General features: G+C 41.1%; 2 protein-coding genes across 2 annotated transcripts; one reads left to right on the top strand and one right to left on the bottom strand.

Annotated features, from left to right (window-relative positions):
- Positions 1 to 7834, bottom strand: LOC308080995 (uncharacterized protein). Its single transcript, XM_080457397.1, has 3 exons — positions 7725 to 7834; positions 1508 to 1902; positions 1 to 722 (listed from the first exon to the last, which is right to left on the bottom strand). The coding sequence occupies exons 2-3, from the start codon at positions 1852 to 1854 to the stop codon at positions 491 to 493; spliced, it is 579 nt and encodes a 192-aa protein (XP_080313523.1). The 5' UTR covers positions 1855 to 1902; positions 7725 to 7834; the 3' UTR covers positions 1 to 490.
- Positions 7835 to 11220: 3386 nt separating this feature from the next.
- On the top strand, positions 11221 to 12602 carry LOC308080997 (MARVEL domain-containing protein 1-like). The gene has a single exon (XM_080457399.1). It carries the CDS (start codon positions 11523 to 11525, stop codon positions 12087 to 12089), a length of 567 nt encoding a protein of 188 aa, XP_080313525.1. The 5' UTR covers positions 11221 to 11522; the 3' UTR covers positions 12090 to 12602.
- Positions 12603 to 26019: the final 13417 nt, after the last annotated feature.

The following is a 26019-nucleotide window of genomic DNA, read 5'->3' as shown; positions in this document are numbered from 1 at the left end:
GCCAGTTGGCAAAATAGGTGGGAAAATAATTGCATACCAGGACTGGTCTTGTATCATACGCAGGTATAGCTGCATAACCAACATTCAAGTGGCTTTATGTTCAGGTATTTTAGCTATTTGTCTTCAGCAGAAGTAAATAGGGCTTCAGTGGTTTATGTGTGCATACATAGCATCTGAACAGTGTTACAGTACAGTAACCTGTATCTGAACAGTGTTACAGTACAGTAACCTGTATCTGAACAGTGTTACAGTACAGTAACCTGTATCTGAACAGTGTTACAGTACAGTAACCTGTATCTGAACAGTGTTACAGTACAGTAACCTGTATCTTAATAGTGTTACAGTACAGTAACCTGTATCTTAACAGTGTTACAGTACAGTAACCTGTATCTTAACAGTGTTACAGTACAGTAACCTGGCCGTTTCAAGTATAGACACAGTCAAAACGAGACAGAGTTCCACCTCTCTGGAGGTCTTAGGTTGTCAAAGGTCAATGCAGGATGCGGTGGAGGTATCTCTCTGGGTCTTTCTCTCTCCCTCTCCTTAACCCTGCCCTGGATGGTCTCTCGGCGGTCCCCGCTGGTCCCTGACCGTCTGTGGCCCCTGCACCTCCTCCCTGCGTCCATGCTTGTGGCTCTGGGCTGCCGTGTCCTCCTCCCTCTGAGGTGCTCTCCTCCACGGGGGCCTTAGCCTGGCTGCTTGGCGAAACGTCACCGCCGATCCTGAACAACAGAGAGACTTATTTCAACCTTATTGTAATCAAGAGGCTTTAAAAGCCACTGAGTTCAGGGCAGGTATATGGAACTCAAAGCCGCTGAATGGAACAATCTAACCCTGACATTGAGTTCAATATACCTGCCCTGAACTAATATACCTGCCCTGAACTAATATACCTGCCCTGAACTCAGTGGAACACAAAGCCGCTGGATGGAACAATCTAAGCTTAACATTATGTTCGCAATTTCATGAGGTTTACGTAAGTTTTCTGAAGATCTCACGTATTTGCTTGGCTTACTCAGCAGGCATGTGTGTGTGTGTGTGTGTGTGTGTGTGTGTGTGTGTGTGTGTGTGTGTGTGTGTGTGTGTGTGTGTGTGTGTGTGTGTGTGTGTGTGTGTGTGTGTGTGTGTGTGTGTGTGTGTGATTCTAATTCTAATTAGAATTCTGCATGCATGAGCATGCAGAAGCTTGCTAGGGCTGTCAACGATTACAAACTTAAGTTTAACGATTTTAATTGTGTGTTTGGCATTGAACATTGGAACGAATTATTTAATCATTTTATACATTTGAAAATAGCAGAACTAGCCGATCTACAAGCTTACAATGCATCACAAAGTGACATGTTGTAAGCTTGTAGATCTGCTATTTCTGCTTTTTTTTAATATATATTTGAAAATGTGTGAATCATTTTCAACATGGAAACAATTATGATTATGCTAAAATAATTGTGACAGGCATAAAGCTTGGATGCACAATCAGTCATGGACCCTCCCAGGCCAGCGTTTCTACCTGAGGTGATTGAAGGCTTGCATCCAGCGTGAGCCCAGTGCGTCTCTCCCCCCCCCCACGGCTCTGAGGCCCCGCCGCCGGCTCCGGGCCCTCAGCCCTATCAGCGCCTGGGCCAGCTCGGCCTCGTCCCCGTGGCCCCAGACCAGCTGGGCCCTCTGCTCGGCGTCCTGGTCCCCCGCCGCTCGGAACAGCCTCTGGAGCTGCCACAGGTTCACGCCGCCGAAGATGTTCCCCGAGCCGGCCTTCCTGCCTCTCCGCTCGGCGGCCAGGCGCCACGTCACCACGGCGGCGGGGGGGCCCGCCACCACCGAGGAGGACGGGTGAGAAGAGGCCTGGTGGGGGTCCATCGTCCAGAACCAACGCACTGGCTCTGCTCTGCTGGGGAGTGAGTGAAGCTACATAAAGACATTTTAAGAGGAGGTTAGTAGGTTTTGTTCATCATTGATAAGAACGGCTGAATGGACCTCCCAAGCTCACAATGAGGTTGGAGGTCAAAAGGGGGTGGAGCCTGGAGTCAGCAAAACCAGCTAACTCCACCCCCCTTTGGTGGAGTTAGCTGGTTTAGCAGAAAGTTTGAGGATCCAATGGAGTAGAGACACACGGCCGGAAGCGGAAGGCCTACAAATCCACGCCCACTTTTGACACTCGGGGTCCGTTAGAACGATGAACTGCAGCTCTCAATGCAATCTCTATAGGCGGCTTTCCATATACATGGACTTACCTAGCCCCACCCCACACCGCCCACCACAGCAACGGTTTCCACTACAATTAAGTGGGTAGAGTGGTGTGTAAGTGGTACTAAACTGGTGCCTAAAAAGTACCCAGTCTTGGGTAGGTCTGAGCTGGGCTAAGCGGGGCTAAAGCTGTGACTGCTACTGATTGGTCGGCTCACAGCTGTGTCTGTCCACTCAGGTCTCTGTAAAATGTAAACACTACGGTAGCAGTGTTGCCATGTCCACTTATTATAAGCGACATTGGGCTTATGTTTCTGTAAAGTTGCTTGTAAATATTGGTAGTACTTTTACTCCACTACAATTATCTGAAAACGTATTAGTTACTAGTTACTAGTTACTTTTCAGATATAAATGATTACATTATAAAACATACATTAACCACTTAAGCCCTATTTTATACATAGGCTATTTGAAAATAGCCGATCTACAAGCTCACAACGTATTTTCAAACATTTTAGTACTTACTTTTGGTACCTTAAGTACATTTTGATACCAATAGTTTTTGTACTTTTACTCAAGTAATTCCAGACTTTCACTTGTAGATGCTTCTACATTGCAGTATTGATACTTTTACTTAAGTAAAACATTTGAGTACTTTTTCCACCACTGCTTGTTTCTAAAATGTAGTTGATTATTTGGGGCTTGTTTCCATATGTTGTTGAAACCAGTGGTCCTTAAACATTTTCATGTCAAGGACCCCCAAATTAATATGTATTTGTCAACATTATATATGTATATATATTTTTTAATTAGCAGATGCACACACTCACAATGCGTCGCATCGCTACGCGTTGTGAGTTTGTAGATCTGCTATTTTCAAATAGCCGTAGATAGTCGCTTCTTTTGGGATTGTTTTCATAGACCTGATTGCTTATTTTTCTCTGCTAAACCTGGCAACAATGAATGTGCGACGATACACGCTAATAATGTTTTTTATATAAGTGATGGCAACGTGTTTAGACACCACACAGGTCTTCCCAACAATAGCGAAAATTTAAGTCAGGGTGAACATGGCCAAATAATAACTTAAGAGCCAAACTAGCTCTGAGGAAGAACGCTAGCATTTAGGCTAACCCTGTAGCCTGAGGCTAAGTTGGTGTGTTAAAGAAAGGGGCGTTGATTTCCTTCGGGAGGGGAGGGGAGGGTGGGGATTTTGTGAGTGGGGACTTTTGTGCAATGGAAACGCAAGACATTTTGAAGCGGTGCGGTGCGGTTCTGGACTGTACTGGACAGTGTCGTGCTTAAGCTGTGATGGAAAAGCGGCATTGTAAAATACCGTCATTTCACTGGTTAACTACTGAGGCTGTAGCGATTTTTTTTGTGTTCTAATAATCTGTCCCATTTGTTTAATTTGTCCTTTTTAATGTCCCATATCTTTCATCTCGATATACTACCCACAATATACTATAATATACTCCATCAGTATGTCAAAACCGCTAGCATCGGAGATCCAGACTTTAAGTGGTCGCATGGTATATACGTCACGGACGCATCCCTTGAGGTTTTCAATACCCAGAAAACTGGCGAAAGTGGCCGTTTTCAATAGGTTTTGGTCATTATCTCTGGAACAGAAGGTCCAATCTGCTCAGTTCAAAGCTTGTTGGATGCGTGACTTTGAGGACATTAAGCACGCAATGACACATTATCTGGTTATGTTTTTTTTTAGGGGAGGCGAGATCTTAGTTGGGCAGGCGACCGCCTCTCCTGCCTCTACAGTGGGTACGCCACTGGTCGGCGCTTGTAAAGACAGTGATGTCACTGAAATGCGACAACTTGTCTGTCTGCTGTCTACCCTCTGCTGTGTTAGCATTATGGGTAACTCGTTAAAGTGGCAAATTAAATGTGAAACACATCAACTATTAAGAAAACAAGAAGATATGTTGACAAAGACACTCCATACATTTGGAAACATATTTTTATTTAAATCAATATCGTCTTCAGTTAATGCAGGATAATTTTAAAAGTAGGCTAACTTTCATATCCTCTCATAGGGAATGCATTGGCAGCTGCAGTTCATCGTTCTAACGGACCTCGAGTAGCGGCGCTGTCTCAAAAGTGGGCGTGAAATTTGTAGTCCCCGTGTGTCTCTATGGAGTTAGCTGGTTTTGTCAGAAGCGCTTTTTAATACTTTTCATTGGTTCAATATTTTTAACCAACGCACAGACGTAAAGGGTGTTCAATGGCCCTGATTTATGAAAAAATAAATAAAAGCTGAAAAACGGAGTTAGCTGGTTTCTGCCAGACAGCGACGATATGCTGTTGGTACCACTTTCAACCTTGCATCAAAAAACAAAAACAAAAACTGTCCACAATTGCCACAATAGCAGATCTACAAGCTCACAGCGTGCTGTGCGCTTGTAGGGCTGCAATTTTCGCTGTTCGCCTTAAGACAAAGCATATAGGGTTGATAGTAAGTGGTGATGAATACAAGTATAAATGCTAGTAGAATTCTTCCACCCCAACGCGGTCAGGACAACAAGCCTTTTCATGGAAGATGAACGACCACATATATATTTCATGGAAAATCTGACTTGTACGTTTGATGGTGTAGGTGAGTCTCAATTTTTAGAACAGGACTACAGGTTGAGAGAGAGGGAAGTTATAGTGTAACTAACTATTATGCAACAACAGCATGATAGATGTAAATGTATGACAGAGGAGGAGATAGCTAATTGTTGCTGGGAAAAACCTACTGTATACAGTAGTCACAGAGTGACTATCTGCTCCATCTCTCTGCTCTGATTCTTTAATCCTACTTTAAATTAGGAACTAGGAGAGCTGTGCTTTAAAGCCCATTAAACTGCAGATGGTTGCTTGCTCTCTTGTTGGTTTACGTTACAATGTAACATAACAATGTAACGGTTACATGGTTTGAAGTGGGACGGTGACAGACCGGTGTTTGCCGAATAACTAGGATAGTGATTGCTGTTTTTTCTGGTCATGTGGGTCAACAGCTGTTGGACTACAACAGCTCTAACTAATTTAGGGTCAGGTAGATTATCATGCTTTCTTCTTGTGACCCCGCAGGCCTATTCACCTGTTTCTTGGCTGTGTGTTTTCCACTTCCTGTCGGATTTCATTGGATATCATTAGTCATCTGACCGGTTTCATTGGATTTCATTGGATCAAAAGACAGGAAGTGGAACACAGTGAAAAGCCTAGGAAACAGGTGGATAGATTTGACAAAAATCAAGATCACTGCAACTAATTAAGAGTTGCAGATTGCATCTCAAACTGGTTTACGACGGACTTTCATTAACTTCGATTTGGTTTGACATGTGTAAAGGCTTTAGATCAACCTTTTTGACATGAAGTGCCATGTTTTCATTTTCTTGATAGTAAGTGTCAAAATTAAGTTTAATTATGACACCACATCAAAAATGTAATATTATAATATCTGATTTTGAATGACCATAGGCTATACATAACCTTCAGAAATATGTTCTTTCACATCAGGATGTAATGATCATTAGACTCAATGGAGCAATAACCCACCTATCTCCCACACTCCCTCCTCAGTCAAAGTTTGAATGAATGTAGAATTATGTGCAGGATTTCATTTGTATATAGATGTGAGGAGACTTAACCCTTGTGTCACGTTTTGATTTGAGCTAAAAAGCATTATTTTACACTTTGGCTATTCAAAAATAGCAGATATACAAGCTCATAGCTTGTAGATCTGCTATTTTTGAGAAATCGTAAAAATGTGTGCAAATCTTTGATTATTTTTTTTTTCAAGCAAACATTTGTAACTCAAATCTTGGCTTCTGGGGGTCCCTGGAACAACATATTTTGAGATGGGGGTCCGCGGCCAAATACATATACATTTTGGGGTCCTTGACATGAAAAAGTTTGAGCACCACTGACATAGTAACATAAGTTTTTTCAAAAAACAGTTTTTAGAAGACATTCTAATAATAACAGACATTTTATAGAAGGTCTTAATGGGTTGATTTAACCGACTAAACCCTTTTTTGAATTTTTCATTTGAAATGAAAAAACCTCTCACTCACACACGTGTGCCAGGGTGCCAGTGATCGCCCTCTCCCTCTGCCAATGTTGGCACCCGTTGCCCTAGCCCTGTTTTAGATTATTGCTGCTATTTTGTTTCAAAAAGCTTTTGAAGCTACCCTTACCTGCATGGCTTATAACGATTTATACACAGAAAATGAACATTTAAATATTGTGTAAGCTAGTCTTCCATGTTGTAATGTGAGAGACACGGCTCTGTTTGTTTACACATGATTTCTTCTTAGTTGTGATGGTATTTATTTGACACTTGCTTTGGCAATATATAAAACCAATGTTTTCTCCTGCCAATAGAGCTCCTTTAAATTGAATTGGATTATTGACTAACCCCATCTGTGACCTCCCTATGGGGGGGGGGGGGGGCAACATTATTGACATGAGTTTGTGCAGTGGTGTAAAGTAACTAAGTACATTTACTCAAGTACTGTACTTAAGTAAAATGTTAAGGTCTTTTTTTTTTTTACTTTACTGGAGTATTTTTTCAGTACTTTTACTTCTACTCCACTACATCTCAGAGGCAAATATAGTACTTTTTACTCCACTACAATTATTTGACAACTTTAGTTACTAGTTACTTTGTAGATTTTGATTATTATTACAAAACATACATTAACCACTTCAGCCCTATATACATTTCGGCCATCTGAAAATAGCAGATCTACAAGCTCACAATGCGTCGCCATGCGACACATTGTGAGCTTGTAGATCTGCTATTTTCAAAATATTTTCATACATTTGAAAACTTGATACATCAGCTATATTTGAAAATAGCAGATCTACAAGCATCTGCATATACCTTGAAAAACAATGTGAGTACCTTTTTCCACCACTGCCTATTCTCAACCCTCTGCATGCTATATTATATTATATTATATTATATTATATTATATTATATTATATTATATTATATTATATTATATTATATTATGCAGCATGACATAATATTCGGGTCAAATCGGAACATGTCTGTATTAAGTATTGGTATCAAAATGTACTTACAGTACCAAAAGTAAATGTACTCATTACGCAGAAGGTCCCGTTTCACAAGTTTTCAAATGTATAAAAATCTTGTGAAAATAGAAGATCTACAAGCTCACAATGAGTCAAGATCGGCTATTTTCAAATGGCCTAAATATATATGTCTGAGTGAAGTGGTTCATGTTTTGTAATAACAATCAAAATCTACAAAGTAACTAGTAACTAAAGTTTTCAAATAATTGTAGTGGAGTAAAAGTACAATATCTGCCTCTGAGATGTAGTGGAGAAGAAGTAAAAGTATAAACAAATGGAATTGCCCCAGTAAAGTAAAAATACCTCAACATTGTACTTGAAGCACAGTACTTGAGTAAATGTACTCAGTTACTTTACACTGGTCACGCGAGGACTCGACGTAATAACAGATGAATCAGTAACAACATGAGACAGAGAGAAAATGTAATAGATGATAGACTTACCTCCTTCTAAAGGAACTTCTATGATAAAGGAACAGATCTCTCCTACAGCATTGTTCTTATACACGTTATAACGTTACTCTCGTCTATGTGTGTGTGTGTGTGTGTGTGTGTGTGTGTGTGTGTGTGTGTGTGTGTGTGTGTGTATGTGTGTGTATGTGCTAAAGGTGAGTGTGTGCGACAGACAGAGTGTGAGTCCACTATCATGACCTGTAATCTGATCCGGACTGGCGGGTGTCCGTTACCACGGGCGACCAACTGGCCAATGAGAGCGCTCACACCGTCCGTTCCCTCCCCCTTTGTGGGCGGACACGGACTTTATCCCCGCTGACTTCCACCAATCACCGGGGGGGCTGGGAGGGCTTTGCTCCGCCCCTCGGCCACGTATGTATGCCCGCTGAGTGTCCCGTGCCGAGAAGAATAGCCCAGATCTACAAGCTCTCAACGCGTCGCGTTGCGACGCGTTGAGAGCTTGTAGATCTGGGCTGTTCTTGAGTCGGCCCGGCGGAGTGGAGGGAGGAGGGAGGAGGGTAATAATCCATTGACGTCAATCGGGACAGAGGAGGGAATCGAGCCTCCCGGCGGGGAGTCCCGCGTCAGGCTGCATGTCCTCCATGTATGTGACGTCACAACATGTCCCTGTGAGCAGTGGTGGAAAAAGTACTCAAATTCTTTACTTAAGTAAAAGTACCAATACTGCAATATAGAAATAATCTGTTACAAGTAAAAGTCCAGAATAAAAAAATTACTTGAGTAAAAGTACAAAAGTATTGGCATTAAAATGTACTTAAAGTACAAAAAGTAAAAGTACTAAAATATTTGAAAATAGCAGATCTACAAGCTCACAACGCGTCGCGATGCGACGCGTTGTGAGCTTGTAGATCGGCTATTTTCAAATAGCCTAGGTATAAAATAGGGCTAAAGTGGTTAATGTATGTTTCATTATATCATAATTTATATCTGAAAAGTAATTAGTAACTAAAGTTTTCAAGTAAATGTAGTGGAGTTAAAGTACAATATTTGCCTCTGAGATGTAGTGGAGTAGAAGTAAAAGTATTGGAAATTGGAAATACTCAAGTAAAGTACAAATACCTCAAAATTGTACTTAAGTACAGTACTTAAGTAAATGTACTTAGTTACTTTCCACCACTGGCTGCATGTCCATGTATGTGACGACACAACATGTCCCTGTGAGCAACACGTCTCTACACACACTACACACTGTGACGTGTGAGAGGCTCACTAATCTATATGTTTAGCTGATTTGATAGACCTGTAGTATCCTGGGAAGGGGCCAACCACTGTATATACATTTATTATTTAAGAGATAAATCAGGCTGGATTTCCAGGCTATGTTGAATTAAATAAAGTCACTGAAAGTCAACATAAGATGAACATGATTTTTGTTTTTTAAGCAGACTTTGACCTGCTCTATATAGGCCTACCACAGTGGTTCTCAACCTTTTCAGGCCGTGACCCCCCCACAATAATCATATTTGAACTGAGGACCCCCCAAAATAATCACATTTCAACTGGGGACCCCCCCAAAATAATCACATTTCAACTGGGGACCCCCCAAAATAATCACATTTTAACTGGGGAAACCCCCACCCTGATAAGCACTTGGAATTGTAGGAGTTGAGGCATTACATTTAGTTTGACTCGGTTCCACAGATAAATAGTGAACATTGCTGATCTACAAGCTCACAACGCCTCACAGCGCCACAGAGGTATAATATAAAGCACAACACGAGGTGTTGGGAGCTTGTAGATCGTCTGTTTTCTCTATTTTTTGCCTCTTTCCTATTTGACAATTTGGCCATTGTCTGACCAGTTTTTATAGCATAGTTGATGTTGATGACTTTGAATGCAGTAATGGTATTAAAAAGGTGTTAAAAGTCCTTAAATTGTCACTTCACTGTCGGGGACCCCCCAAAATCGTGTGGGGACCCCCCTGGGTCTCTCAGTTCAATTTAATCCAGAAGGGTTTTTATTATTGTCCAGTGTGAAACAAAAATAATTAAATTCATAAATCTAAGTACAATGTATACATTTAAAATATAGGCCTGCCACCTTAAACATGAAGACATGTGTAAACAGAGCTGTGTGTAACATTGCAACTTTGCAATCAAATGGAACATAGGCTATATATATGTATAGGCTATAATGCTTAAAAACAAACGTGAAAAATACAAGGCTATATAGCAGGGGTCTTCAACGTTTTCAGGCTAAGGACCCCCTAGCTGAGAGAGAGATGAAGCAGGGACCCCCTACTCTATATTGTATAAAATTGTGTTTCAGATTAAAGTTTTTTTTAAACTTATAGTCTGCTCCTTTTCCCCTCTACACCTATAGCCTCTTTGCCAAAAATAGCTACAAGCTCTCAACGCCTCGCAGTGAGAGCTTGTAGACCTGATATTTTTGGCTAATGTTCCCCTGAGAAAAGGAATTCTAGGGTTCAAGTGGTTCATGTAAAAAAAACTAAATCATATCACACAAAGATTTGGCGGACCCCCTGTAGTAGCTCTGAGGACCCCCTAGGGGTCCCGGACCCCCTGTTGAAGACCCCTGCTATTTAGTATAGGCAATTTTACAAATGTATTTAAAGATCTCTCTCTCTCTCTCTCTCTCTCTCTCTCTCTCTCTCTCTCTCTCTCTCTCTCTATTCAAATCAAACATATGTATAACATTACAAAAGCAATTCTGAAACAAAACAAACATCTCTCTCTTTGTCTGTGTGGCTCTCTGTCTGTTTCTGTCTCTCTCAGAGGGGCCGTTGTTGTTATCAATCAAGTAGTATATTATGAAAAACAATGACCTTAGAAAAAATACTGTGACCCCCCCTCTGTCTCCTCCCCCTCTCTCTCTGTCTCTCTCTCTCTCTCTCTCTCTCTCTCTCTGTCTGTCTGTCTGTCTGTCTGTCTGTCTGTCTGTCTGTCTGTCTGTCTGTCTGTCTGTCTGTCTGTCTGTCTTTCTCTCTCTCTCTCTCTCTCTCTATTCAAATCAAACATATGTATAACATTACAAAAGCAATTCTGAAACAAAAAACAAACATCTCTCTCTCTCTGTCTGTGTGGCTCTCTGTTTCTGTCTCTCTCTCAAAGGGGCCGTTCATTGGCATTGCGGCAAGGTAAACATCATGTTTACATCGGGAAAGCAAGATGTGAAAAAAAACAATCGAACTAATACATGTAAAAACAGTATAAAGACATGTGTAAACAGAGTTGTTTGACATCGCAACTATCAATCCAGTAGTATATTATGAAAAACAATGACCTTAGAAAAAATACTGTGACCCCCCTCTGTTTTCTCTCTCTCTCTCTCTCTCTCTCTCTCTCTCTCTCTCTCTCTCTCTCTCTCTCTCTCCAATTGGACAACCCTGGAACTACACTACAGAGATGTTTTAGATGGTTCAACTCCAGCTTCCTAAAGGAGGAGCAGGCATTGAATTACAGACCTCCCCTTCCTCCGTCTCCCTGCCCCCGCGACGACACACACACTACAGACGCTGCATTCACACACAAGAGGAAACGGAAAAGACGAAACAAGAAGAAAGACATTTCATTTCAAAACCCCGGGGTTGTTGTAAAGAAAGAACAAGCAGTTCTTTCTTTTTATCAGACTTTCCCCCAATTCTGCCCCCACATTTGAGGCAACGACACAGACTTTCCTATTTTCTCCTGTTCCCCCCCCCCCCTCCCCTTTTTTCCCCCAGCTGTTTGCAGCTGGCAGAAGGCACCCACCACCCGCCCTGTTTGGGAAAAAAAAAGGGGAACCGAGAGAGCGTTGAACGGATGAGAGATGGCACCCCAACCTCCCCAGCCGCCGCCGCAGGTGAGAAGGAATTTCCTGGGGTTCCTGAAGAGTTTCATGGGGATCATCCGCATCCTGCAGATCCTGTGCGGAGCCGGGCTCTGGGTCACCATCGCCGCCAATAAATACGAAGGATCCATCCACTTTGTGCTGTTCGTGGCCGTGCTGTTCTGGCTCCTCACCCTCGCCCTCTTCTTCATCACCCTGCTGGACAAGCAGGACCTCGTCCCCATCCTGGGCGGGGAGCGCTGGATGCTCACTAACTTCGCGCACGACGTCGCGGCCGCCGCGCTCTACCTGCCGGCGATAGGCGTGATGATCTACAAGACCAAGAAGAACTCCTATTGCAACCTGGAGCAGTACAAGCACTTCTGCCTGTATAAGGTCTACTTGGCCGCCTCGGTGTTCGCCTGCCTGGGCGCCGTGGTGTACCTCGTCGGGGCCGTCTACGGGGGGTGCAGAGTGGGGTGCAAGTGTCGGGGGGGATCCCCCCCCACCCCCAGTGCACAGACACAGCATGGCAGGAGAGGCATTCCGGTGGGACAACAGGCATGATGATGCCCCCTTTCTTTTCTACAAGACAGAGACAAAGACAAAGAGAGGACAAAGTTTTGTCTTCTTGTAGTTCCGTGCTTCAGGCTTTTAAAGTTGTATGTATGTGTAGTAGGCTAATTTAACACTGTTCATTCTTTTCAGTGGTTAAAGTATATATATTTTATGTATGTTTTTATATGACAGCAGGTATTCCAGTTATTATTGAAGCGTGACAGACGTGTGCACTAAACTAGTGTACATCTCTTTGACAGCTGTTTTCATCTAATTCAAACATCCAAAAGCTTATGTTTTGTAAACTTGTCGAGGCATGAACGTTCTTTCTATCAGCGCCTTCTGTCTACCAGAATGCTGTCCAAACAATGTTTGAGCCGCAGCAACCCAAAACATGATGGTACTATATGGTAGGCACTGGTGTTTGTTTTTTTTGGGGGGAAAAAACGTGCCCTTATTAAGTGTTCTTTATGTAAAACCAAATGCAAAAGAATAAACGCCACCAAGTCAGTGCTATAGTGAGAGGTCTTATTCTTGTTTGGTTTCACTGCTACAGTAGGCTGAAGAAACGTCACCTGTAGCAGTGGTTTTCAACCTTTTTCATACCAAGGACCCCTAAATTGATATACATTTGGCCCCCCATTTGGCCCCCCATCTGCGGACCCCCCATCTGAAAATATTTTGTGCCAGGGACCCCCCAGAAGCAAAGATTTGAGTTGAACATTTTCGTATATATATATATATATTCAAAGATTTATTTAAGGTTTATGTCCAACTGAGAAAAGGACAGACGAGGCTCTCAATGCGCTCCGTTGCCGTTAAGTGTCCTCTCCAAATGAGACACAGATTTAGAGAGTCGAGACTGTGGAGCCCTAAGGAACTTCCTGTCAGGAGATAAAAGACCCACAGCCAATCAGCAAGGATGATTTATTTGGCACATGACCCACATGAAAGACACGGATTGGCAGCCCTATGTCTGTGTGCGCTTCTATGATGTCATCGCAAACAATAATGTGTAGTATGTGTTAGAAGTTAGAGAGAGCGTGTGTGTGTGTGTGTGTGTGTGTGTGTGTGTGTGTGTGTGTGTGTGTGTGTGTGTGTGTGTGTGTGTGTGTGTGTGTGTGTGTGTGTGTGTGTGTGTGTGTGTGTGTGTGTGTGTGTGTGTGTGTGTGTGTGTGTGTGTGTGTGTGTGTGTGTGTGTGTGTGAGTTTGGGAAGGGGCCTGTTCTTACCGGAAACATTCTGCTGGGGAGGTTGTCTGGTCTTCGGCCAGTGAAAGGAAAGCCAACCAAAGGGAGATGAGTCAACGTCTAGCCTGATCCAGAGAAAGCGTAGACACACTAACTAGTAGACAAGATGCTCAGACATCCCGCGAAGCCACACTATATCTATATGTGACATATTATTTTGGTTCCTGCCTGCCAGTCAGCTCTATACGTCTATGTCTGTCCGTGTCCCACAGTTTTGGGAGTTTACACTGTGAGCACTTGTTGTTGCTGACAGGAATGTGTTGTGAAAGAGGCAGCGCTGTTTTTAAAACCCGATTAAGACCTGGAACGCATCTGTGTCACTTTTTGATTTGAGCTAAAAAAGCATTATTTTTTACACTTTGGCTATTCAAAAATAGCAGATATACAAGCTCATAGCCGCGCTTTGAGCTTGTAGATCTGCTAAAAAAAAAATATCGTGAAAATGTGTGCACATCTTTGAATATATTGTTTTAAAGCAAACATTTGTAACTCAAATCTTTGCTTTTTGGGGGGTCGCTGGAACAACATATTTTGAGATGGGGGTCGGCGGCCAAATACATATCACTTTGGGGGTCCTTGATATGAAAAGGTTTGAGAACCACTGATATAGAAACATACGTTTTTTTTTAGAATACTGTTTTAGAAGGGATTTAGAAGATTTAGAAGACATTTTGTGGAATGGGCTTCAGGTCTTAACTGGTTAAATCTGCAAAGCTGCAAGTGTTATGTTCTCTGCCGACAGAGAGAGAGAGGTAACTGTAACTGTAAACTGAGAATTCATTCTGAAATCTTTAGAGATGTCTCACCTACAGTATAATAACATGCCCAAAATAGAGAGGGACGCAGCTTTAAAGTGGTGAACGGAGAGGAAGGCTATACGGAGAGGCTGGTTTTGGACTCAAAAGGTGAAGAAGACACAGTATGCGTGTCTTTGCTCAAAGACATGGTTTTTGGGCTCCATAGTAAAGGAAGGGGTCAGGCTAATGTTCAACAGCTGCAGGGACATATAAATCTAAACACATCTGAGGGGGGACGCAAACCTCCCCAAACCCACCCTCCGCATTCTCCCAGAGACATTTCCATAGATGTGGTGTCCTGTCCACATGTGGAGAAACAGACCCATGCACCATTCTGGATAAACAAACAGTCAATATTCAGCTTGATGTGGATTACTGAAAGATACTTTTGTGTCACTTGAATTACTTTGTTGGTTACAATCAACCTCATGAACCCTAGCGTCCCCGTTCTGGGTTTGGACATTCTGTGAAAAAAAGCCGATCTACAAGTTCACAATGCATTGCAACGTGACGCCTTGTGAGCGTGTATATCGGTTATTTTGAGAGAAGAGATTTGGTGCAGAGGGAAATACAAGCAGGCCTAGTATAGAGCCTTGGGGGATGCCACTCAACTAAGTAAGTGTATAGGGTTTATGTAGCCAAAAACAATGCTTAACGCTGACTGAGTCTTTTCCAGCAAAGAGTTGTGAGCACATATAGTGTATAGCCTACGTTCATATTTACTATTCACACTTGTGTTTCTTCATGTTTCATGTTAGAAAATGTGGCCATTTAGTGTGCATCCATGTCCATAAAGACGATCACTAGTAGGGCAAGAACAGGTGATAACATGAATTTTGGCTCAATAGCTTTGTTAAGACTTTCACAAATCTGATCCTGAGTGTCCAGTGTCCGTCCACACTGTTATTTGCAAGTGATCACATCCGAATTGTTTGTATTCATATCGTCAACCTATCTGCATTGGTTGGCGTGGTAACAATAACGACAATAAGGTGTAAGAAATCAGAAATACACTGGGATTCTTATGGAAGCACCATTAGAATGGTGTTGTGTTTTTTCACTTACGGGGACAGAGAGAGAGGGACATTGTGAAGCTAATAGCAAGGCAACTTGGCAGAAGGGCACTTAAACACACATAAAGCCAGGCGCTATGCTGAAGTGCCAGCTGAATGATATTTACTTTGGCTACTCAACCAAAGAGACATTTCCTGTATGCAGTTTCCCACCCGTCTGCAAGCCTTCCAACAGTCCTCCTATCCCCTCTAAAGCTCTAACGGTCTTCCTGGCCCTCCCCAAAAGCATCATGCATTTTTCGTCCATGGAATTATTTAAATTATCTGACAGACAGAAAGTCCAGTGATACGTTCTGAAGTTCAAATGAAGTAAGATTACTGCAAGGACACGAAAAACATTGTAATCTGTCAGGGTCTCTAATTCAGAACTCCTTTTCATGTTATCATTCATGTTTTTCTAAACTGTCTGGAGTCTGATCTGACCTCAACATACAGTGCATGTTGATATAGTTTTAGTCATAGTCTTTTGAATAAAATTCCATTTAGTTTTAGTCATATTTTAGTCACCTGAAATGTTTTAGTGTTTGTCTAGTTTTAGTCGACTAAATCTACAGTTGATTTAGTCAACTATAATGTATGTTGGCGGTGCCTTGATGACGTCGTAATGGCTGATTTTACACTTGGTTGCATGCTGAAAATAGCCGATCTACAAGCTCACAACGCGTCGCGCTGCGACGCGTTGTGAGCTTGTAGATCTGCTATTTTTACAGCACAACACCCGAGCGCAACCAAACATAAAATGACTTGTCTTTTAGTTCTACTGGATCTCTTATCCACTAGTGTGTATCACTAACATTTTAGTCTAGTTTTTACTTACTTTTCGTCAGTGAATAAAAGTAGTCAACGGACATTTTTGGTCATAGTTTTATTCGACGAAATCGACACTGCAGTGCATGGATCAATCTGCCATCCAGTGTGGGCATCTAAATAAACAAGACTTTACATATAGGCTAAAACAGGGTGCCGTTTGCAAAGTGAGCTGTGTTTTGGCTTTCATAAAACACACCCTCTGGGACTGGAAGTGTCATTTGTGTTTACTGTAACATGCATTATGATTCCTGCACCGCTCCAGGATAACTTCTTCTCACTCCTGCCTCCAGCTGCTTGACATTCATGAGCACACAGACCAGACCCTGTTAACCACACTTTCATCACAGACTTGCTGAGATGCACACATTCCACTGTAGGAAAGGGGGGGGGGGGGGGGGGGGGGGTTGGAACAGAGGAAGAGTGACACAAAGAACAAGTGATTAGGAGATAAAAAAAACAGGATCCAGGGAGAAACAAAAATAAAAGTAAAAGGCGGTCAGATCCCAGAAGGAACTTTGTATCACTAATGACATCATGTCCGGTGTGTCAGGCATGAAAGCGTCTCAGGATGAGGTCATGCCTGTCTTCGTTTGTTTGTGACACTGATGGAAAATAAGTGATGTTTGGTTGTGTTGTTGTGTGTGTGTGTGTGTGTGTGTGTGTGTGTGTGTGTGTGTGTGTGTGTGTGTGTGTGTGTGTGGGGGGGGGGGTTGAATGGCCACTCTGTCCAACGGTTTTGTATGCAGTCAGTGGTGGGAGCTATTTATAGGAGCCTGAAAATACCACCACTTCCTATTCTCTGCCAGTTGCAAGCAGATGGTGAGAAATGTGTTACAGAGTGGAGGAGTCCGTATTTAAACTCATAGCATGTCACTTTGTGCCCAGGCTGCCTCTAGTCGTGGCTTCCTCTGAACACGGAAAAGTAAGGGCAAACCAAAGGATTGTTTTCAATGTGGCTGATGTAACCAACATTTCTACCAACAAGAATGTGATTAGTGGATTAATTATTATATATATTTATTTTTATCTCGTCTCCTGCTGGCAGGGCCGGACGGGGCTATCCACAAGTTTCCTAGGGCAACCCTGTCCATTGCTAGCTATATTTGGCACACCATCAAATCCTTTACAATTCTCGAATCGAAAGTTAGAGATCATCGCTTTTGCAACTCTCTTGGCGAGAAGAAGAATATTACTAGCTTGGAAATCTCCAAAACCACCCTCTCACTCAATCTGGCTAAATGATGTGATGTACTTCTTCTTCCAAAATGTAATTCTCTCTCAGAGGAACCACTGAAGCTTTTTTGAGGCATGGAGACCTTTCATTGAATATTTTAATAACCAGACCTCTCCAGAATAGAATGCTCTGTGGGCTGTAAGTGTAGAGGACATTGGATTTCAGTGTCTCTCCCATGGGTGTATATGACACAATGACAATGGCTGTGACCCATGATGTGACCCGTGACCCTGCTTGTACTTTTAATTTGTTAGTACTTATTTTCTGTTACGTCGTTGTCTTGTTTTGTTGTTTTGCTTATTTGTTGTTTTTTTGTTTGGGAGGGATTGCATGTTGTCTTTTGGTTTGTCTTGTGATGTGTAAAACAAAAAAAACTGGGGGTGACTTTACATGCAATGACTTTTGTCATATGCTATCCCCAATAAAAAAGTATTATATTAAAAAAAAAAAGTTTCCTAGGGCGTTGTGGGCATCACTTCCTGTCGATTTGATCAGGTATCAGGGATCAAATCGACAGGAAGTGATGCCCACAACGCCCTAGGAAACTTGTGGATAGGTTCCATGACCCCAGGACAATATTTCGTGGATATGCTGCTGACAGGTTTCGCTTCATCAGCAGGGTGAGGGGTGCTGCTACTAAACATGCTAACTGTTGTGGAAATTCAACATTTCCTCGGTGAGGGAATGAAGAGTTGATACTAATATGCATTTTAGTAGATTTATTCAATACAAAAGATGACAATAATGTGACAATAATAATGTAATACAATAATGAGAAATATATCAACGAGAAAATAAGAGTAAAGAATATAAAGGAACAAGGGAGAGTGATAGAAGCAGATGGAAGAAGGAAAGGTGGACAGGGTGGGTCCGGTTGCCTCGGAAAGGCAACGGGAGTCTGACCCCGATGTGGATGTTGCTGGGGCAGCATACAGATCCTACAAGGACACATACACATTGTTAGCATCATTCTGAGGACTGACATTCCTCTGTCTGACCAAAAGATGTGTTCTCTCAGCACCTCAGTATGGAAGGTCTGTTCTCCCTGACTAAAGGTACTGCTCCCTGCCCTGACCAACTACGAACGTGTGTTCCATCCTCAGTGGTGGAAAAAGTACTCAAATTCTTTACTCAAGTAAAAGTACCAATACTGCAATATAAAAATACTCCGCTACAAGTAAAAGTCCAGAATTAAAAATTTACTTGAGTAAAAGTACAAAAGTATTGGCATCAAAATGTACTTAAAGTACCAAAAGTAAAAGCACAAAATGTTTGAAAATAGCAGATCTACAAGCTCACAACGCGTCGATCCATCCTGTAGCGACTGGGAATGGAAGGCCTACTGCTATACGCCGAGGCCATAGTCACGGCCTTCATAGACAGAACACTGACGCCTGATACGAGAAACATTCTCCTTGCGTTCATAAAACCTCTTAACTTGTCGTCCCGCTGTCTGGGACCGCCACTTGCCTGCAGAGGAATAGCTCCTTGACCTTGCATGAGCCGGCTGCTTGCTTACAGAGGGATAGCTGCTTCTAAACTACACAGAGGGTCTACTAAACTCACAAGACAAATGACCAGAATTTACTTCCCTTGCTAGGACAGCTTGGCCTTGTGCCCCTCAGAGACATGGCATGCCCTGAGACCACAGCGGCCTTAATGCCCTGAGACCACAGCGGCCTTAATGCCCTGAGGCCACAGCGGCCTTAATGCCCTGAGGCCACATGGCCTTAATGCCCTGAGACCACAGCGGCCTTAATGCCCTGAGGCCACAGCGGCCTTAATGCCCTGAGGCCACATGGCCTTAATGCCCTGAGACCACAGCGGCCTTAATGCCCTGAGACCACAGCGGCCTTAATGCCCTGAGGCCACAGCGGCCTTAATGCCCTGAGACCACAGCGGCCTTAATGCCCTGAGACCACAGCGGCCTTAATGCCCTGAGGCCACATGGCCTTAATGCCCTGAGACCACAGCGGCCTTAATGCCCTGAGACCACAGCGGCCTTAATGCCCTGAGGCCACAGCGGCCTTAATGCCCTGAGGCCACATGGCCTTAATGCCCTGAGACCACAGCGGCCTTAATGCCCTGAGACCACAGCGGCCTTAATGCCCTGAGACCACAGCGGCCTTAATGCCCTGAGGCCACAGCGGCCTTAATGCCCCAGCTGACTGTACCATTTTCTCCTCTGTTTCTCTCTTGTCAATATGTAGAGCAGGCGTCTTCAACGTTTTTTATACAATACAGAGGGGAACCCCTCTGTATTGTATAAAATTGTGTTTCAGATAAACTTTTGCTGCTCTTTTTTCCCTACACACCTATAACTCTTTGCCAAAAATAGCAGATCTACAAGCTCACTGCGCGAGGCGTTGTGAGCTTGTAGATCAGCTATTTTTGGCTAAAGTTCTCCTCAGGAAAAGGGATGTTAGGGTTGAAGTGGTTAAGGTAAAAAATAAAAATCCTATCACACAAAGATTTTGCGGACCCCCTGTAGTAGCTCTGAGGACCCCCTGTTGAAGACCCCTGATGTAGACACCAGAGTCTCTTAATTGGCCATGCTCCAACACTGGACTCTGTAAAAGGCTGCCTTGAAAAGACACCTATTCTCTCAGGCTTATGGCATATAGTTGTTTGTTGTTTTGTTTGTTAGTTTGTCTGTTAGTTGTTCATTGTTTTTGATGTAAAGCGTCCTTGGGTTTATGAAAGGCGCTATATAAATTCAAGCTATTATTTATCATTATTCTTATTATTATGCAGACACCAGTCTTTTGTTCAGATTCTGAATTCTTAACTCCCCTGAGTCCCCATCTTTAAACCAATCCAGTGACTTTGATTGGTGCAGCAGGGCTGATCATGGATCAGATTGTAAATACCATAGTTTATTTATTTCACTGCATATGGTCTACAGATTAAATCTAAAATCATGCTCAACCCTTTAATTCAATTAATTATTTCAGTGGAGTAAAATCTTGTTTTATTTGATGGCCTTCCTGCCTGCCCTGGCATTTGGCCTTCCTGCCCTAGCAAAAACAGAGCTTGCAGCTCTCCTCTCCAATTTGCCCTCCCTGGCACCCCCTGGTGGCCCCCACTTTGAAAAGCTGTGGTCTACAGCTTAGAAAGGTCCCTGTTTTTAGGTTGGCATGTCAAAATGAAAACAAAAACCATAAATACACAGTGAGTGACTGGTAATGAAGACCAAATTATACCAAATATAACAGTCCTTGTGCCCCTGAATCTATTACAGGAGAATGTGTGATAGATGCAGCAGTGTTCTCAGTCTGCAAATGAAAACTTGCAACATTTGCAACTCCAAAGAGAATACATGACTACAAAAAAAAAGCTACCATTAGACCATGTTTCCACAAATAACACAGGAGAAGGCAGGTAGATTTGGCGGGGTTTTTACACTTAAATCCCCATATTCTTCAAGTCAAAGTAAAGTCTGAAAATATCCCATCTACAAAGCACATTGTGACATACTTGTCATCATAGATATGTTATACTACACAGTTTCGTTTAGAACTAAGCCCAACCATTGTAACGTAGCTGTTTTTTTTAGATACATCTGAAAAATAAGCCATAAAATACAATATAGAATACAATTAAAATGCTTAATAAAATACCCCTACTATTCTACGTCGTAAAATACCAAATATTATATTGCCATCAAAAGTTACCATACTATAATGTTGGGAAAAACACCAAATCTATTAGGCCTATGTCGTTGGTCCTTGAGAGCCTATATCACACTGTTGAGTGATTCTGTAAGATATTTCATTGTGTCATTATTTAGTCCTAATAAAACAGGTTGTTGAATCAATGGGTTGTTATTGGTCTGACTTGAATCACGTGGTGTTGGTGGTGACACGTCAGTCAGGAGTAGGCGGGCCTAGTAGTAAAATCACCTGCCTGGGAATTTATGAATGAAAAGAAGAGGGGGAGGGGGTGAGCGGGAAAGTCAAATGTTTGCTGACCGCTTTGCTTTATAATAATTTCGTTTTAAGACAGAATGTTGCCCATACTTAAGCATTAGCAGCATAGTTAATCAAGACAGTGACACAGGTTTGCGCCAAAACAAACGAACACAAACACAAACACTGTCACTGCATACATGAACACGAAAGAAAGAGTTTTGTTTTGGATGTGATGTGAGCCTGGACCCTTATACTGTTTATTTGATACAGAATCATTAACAAACAGACCATCTGGTTGTCATAATTCTATCGTTGGACTCCATCACCCAGACAAGAAGAAGACCATCATCATCATCATCATCATCATCATCATTAGGCTAAAGTAGCTAAACCGTGAGTAGGCTAACTTATAAACAACAACAATAGAACAATCAGGTGAGCACATAGTGTGTCCTATATGGCATAAAAAGCCATAATATAAGGTGCTTATTCGCTTGCCCCAAATGTTAACTAGGTGTCCGGAGTATTTGTGCAATGTATTAATCGATTTATTTAAATAAAGAAGTGTTTTAATCCCGTCTATGGCCATTCCCCCCTCGTTTACTTCCTGTTTACATTGAGTGTAATTCCGGCTTTCACCGGATGCGCCCCGTCACTACCACCCATTGGGAACTTCTAACTTCTCAGAATCGGCCACAGACGGGATTAAAACGTTCTGTATTGAAAAAGATGGACTAATACATTACACAAACACTCCGGACAACTAGTTAACATTTGGGGCAAGCGGGTAAGAACCTTATATTTAGCATTGGTAGATGTTGGGAGAAATACGGGCTTTACTGGTGAAAGTCCAGGGTAAACTGGGGGGGTGGAGCTAAGACTCTCGTAGATATAAAAATGTCACAATCGATCAAATACATCTACGATAGTCTTGATCTAGCTGTAGAATACAACTCTCGTAGACGTATTTATGAATCTGACGTTTTCAATCTACGAGAGCTGTAGGGTTCACCCCCCATGCACTATACCCCAGCACTATACCCGTAGACACTCCAAACATGTACAAATTGAAAATAAAGGTGCTTACCCCCAAGCCCCAAATGTTAACTGTCTCTACGGGGTAGTAGTTTAATGTAATAATCCATATCTTTCAATAAAGAAGTGTTTTAATGCCGTCTGTGGCCGATTCTGTCGGAAGTTCCCAATGGGCGTTAGTGACGGGGCGCATCCGGTGAAACCCGGAATTACACTCAATGTAAACAGGAAGTAAACGAGGATGAAAAAATGGCGTTCGGCCACAAACGGGATTAAAACACTTATTTATTGAAAGATATGGATTATCACATTAAACTACTACCACGTAGAGACAGTTAGCATTTGGGGCTTGGGTTAAGCACCTTTAATTTCAATGTGTACATGTTTGGAGTGTCTACGGGGCATAGTGCAGAAAGTCCCTGTGTCCATGGAGGGTGAACCCTACAACTCTCGTAGATTGAAAACGTCAGAATCATAAATAGGCTACGTCTACGAGAGTTGTATTCTGTCTTCATTGCTTCAATAGCGTAGGAATGGAGTATACATGAAATGTGTTGATAATCAGACCTTACCTCATACACAAATGTGTATTTTATGTAGCTGTAGTTTTTCTTTATTTGTATTTTTTAAGCTATCAATTGAGAAAAGCAGACTGAAACATCAGAAAATAAGTCAGATGGGATTACACTAAACTAACTTGTGTTTAAAGGCTACAACCAGTATGACTTGATATAAATTAGTTGTTGGTGACTCATCCAATAGGGCTAAAACACATAAAGAACAATTATTCCATGTTCTATAACCACTCATTATCTAATTAAGCTATTATAGTGAACTTTGGATTACTCTGACTTTAATAGCCAACTCTTTGGGAGAAGGCTGGCTGTGGTTTAGTTTTTTTTTGCTGTTCATAGAATTCAGTGATCATTTAAAAACATATATATATATCAACTTAAAACAATAGCAGTTGATCATCATCAAATGAGATGAACTTAAGTACATGTCTCTACAGCCAATATGACTTTATATACATTTGTTTTTGGTGACTCATACACATTGAGCTACTCTATAGCTAAATACAAAGTAAGTTGGTAGCTATAGCAAACTAACTTTATTTCACATTGACGTCCAGTATCGCTGAGTAGAATTATTCCATATTTATCATAACCACATGATGACTGAATGCTCTGGTAGTTGTATGTATTTATTATATTATATAGTACATATTTATCATAACCACATGATGACTGAATGCTCTGGTAGTTGTATGTATTTATTATATTATATAGTACATATTTATCATAACCACATGGTGACTGAATGCTCTGGTAGTTGTATGTATTTATTATATTATATAGTACATATTTATCATAACCACATGATGACTGAATGCCCTGGTAGTTGTATGTATTTATTATATTATATAGTACATATTTATCATAACCACATGATGACTGAATGCCCTGGTAGTTGTATGTATTTATTATATTATATAGTACATATTTATCATAACCACATGGTGACTGAATGCCCTGGTAGTTGTATGTATTTATTATATTATATAGTACATATTTATCATAACCACATGATGACTGAATGCTCTGGTAGTTGTATGTATTTATTATATTATATAGTACATATTTATCATAACCACATGGTGACTGAATGCCCTGGTAGTTGTATGTATTTATTATATTATATAGTACATATTTATCATAACCACATGATGACTGAATGCTCTGGTAGTTGTATGTATTTATTATATTATATAGTACATATTTATCATAACCACATGATGACTGAATGCTCTGGTAGTTGTATGTATTTATTATATTATATAGTACATATTTATCATAACCACATGGTGACTGAATGCCCTGGTAGTTGTATGTATTTATTATATTATATAGTACATATTTATCATAACCACATGGTGACTGAATGCCCTGGTAGTTGTATGTATTTATTATATTATATAGTACATATTTATCATAACCACATGGTGACTGAATGCCCTGGTAGTTGTATGTATTTATTATATTATATAGTACATATTTATCATAACCACATGATGACTGAATGCTCTGGTAGTTGTATGTATTTATTATATTATATAGTACATATTTATCATAACCACATGATGACTGAATGCTCTGGTAGTTGTATGTATTTATTATATTATATAGTACATATTTATCATAACCACATGGTGACTGAATGCTCTGGTAGTTGTATGTATTTACCAGCTCGTACTGCAAGTCCTATTTTACTCGCTAGATGGCGGAAGAGGCTTTGTTTATGTTATTAAGTCAACAGGATAATATGAGGACAAGGCAAGCGCAGGCAGTGGTGTACAGTAACTACGTACATTTACTCAAGTACTGAGGTATTTTTTTACTTTACTGGAGTATTTCCAATTTTCAGTACTTTTACTTCTACTCCACTACATCTCAGAGGCAAATATTGTGCTTTTACTCCACTACAATTATTTGAAAACTTTAGTTACTAGTTACTTTGTCGATTTGGATTATTATTACAAAACATACATTAACCACTTCAGCCCTATATACATTTCGGCCATTTGAAAATAGCAGATCTACAATCTCACAATGCGTCACGATGCGACGCATTGTGAGCTTATAGATCTGCTATTTTCAAAATATTTTTTTATACATTTTGAACTTGTGAAATGGGACATTCTGCACAATGAGTAGTCTACTTTTACTTTTGGTACTTTAAGTACATTTTGATGCCAATACTTTTGTGCTTTTACTCAAGTACATTGAATTCGGAACTTTTACACGTAACAGGGTATTTCTACATTGCAGTATTGATACTTTTACTTAAGTAAAACATCTAAGTACCACCACTGGTATTGACCAGCTCATACTGCAAGTCCTATTTTTCTCGCCAGATGGCGGAAGAGGTTTAGTTATGTTACTGAGTGTCGAGTCAACAGGACAAGTAGACAGTCACAGTATGTAGGCTACTTACCTACCTACTACTGTTAATGAATTTAACTGTTATTGATTAACATAACTATGTATTACTGTGTAGGCTACTTGGGCCACCTTAGCCCATAGCACTTGACCTACTGTAGCCTTGACGACCATGCAGTATATGGTTAAAATGTCATTTAGATAGCATGTTATCTCAAGACGGGTGCCAGGTTCATTTGTTGACCTGTGATTTCACTGTACAGATGGGTTTTTTTACATTTATTTTCATATTATTGTGAGTGATGCTATAAGTTTTTGGTTCAGGCCTACCTGTATGATCCTAGAAGATTACTGAGGCACACTATGTATTTGATGTATGTGTTTACCTTGCTTACTGTTATTGCTCTGGTTAAAACGTCAAAACTTTTGATTAAATGTGATTTAACTTTAATTAAACTTTATCTCGTCCAGTCGGCAGCCAATGTGGTATAGCCTGCACAGTCAAATCTGGAACTTATTTTAATGAATAAAACATTATTATGACCAATGCCAGGTGGGAGAACAGGGTTCAAATCCCAGAAAGGCCATAAAGGTTATGGATAGCAGTGAGTCCCTGTCCACATGTCCCATGGTGTGATTTGAATAAGAAAACTTTTTCACTAATTGTACATAATAATAATAATAACTTTATTTATAAAGCACCTTTCAAAACACGAGTTACAAATAGCTGAACAGCAGTTGGAGCATAAAAGTAAGTAAGTAAGGTAAAATAAAACTTTTCAAAAAGCCTAAGGGAATAACATAGTTAACAAGTAAGTTAGTTCTGACAAGCAATAAAACACATTTAAAGGGGTAGTTCACCCCCCAAATAACTTTTTTTCTATTAATTAC

The sequence above is a fragment of the Gymnoscopelus braueri genome (assembly GCF_963280865.1).
Source record: "Gymnoscopelus braueri genome assembly, contig: SCAFFOLD_129, whole genome shotgun sequence".
NCBI lineage: Eukaryota > Metazoa > Chordata > Actinopteri > Myctophiformes > Myctophidae > Gymnoscopelus > Gymnoscopelus braueri.
Note: the sequence above shows the minus strand (reverse complement) of the source record. Positions and strands in the feature narration are given on the sequence as shown.

What these genes read in the sequence shown, in the direction of transcription:
- LOC308080995 (XM_080457397.1), bottom strand. Translation starts at nt 1,854, where the DNA reads ATGGACCCCCACCAGGCCTCTTCTCACCCGTCCTCCTCGGTGGTGGCG. An exon ending in CAAGCCTTCAATCACCTCAG is followed by an intron (nt 723 to 1,507) that starts GTAGAAACGCTG and finishes TCTGTTGTTCAG; the next exon opens with GATCGGCGGTGACGTTTCGC.
- LOC308080997 (XM_080457399.1), top strand. Translation starts at nt 11,523, where the DNA reads ATGGCACCCCAACCTCCCCAGCCGCCGCCGCAGGTGAGAAGGAATTTC.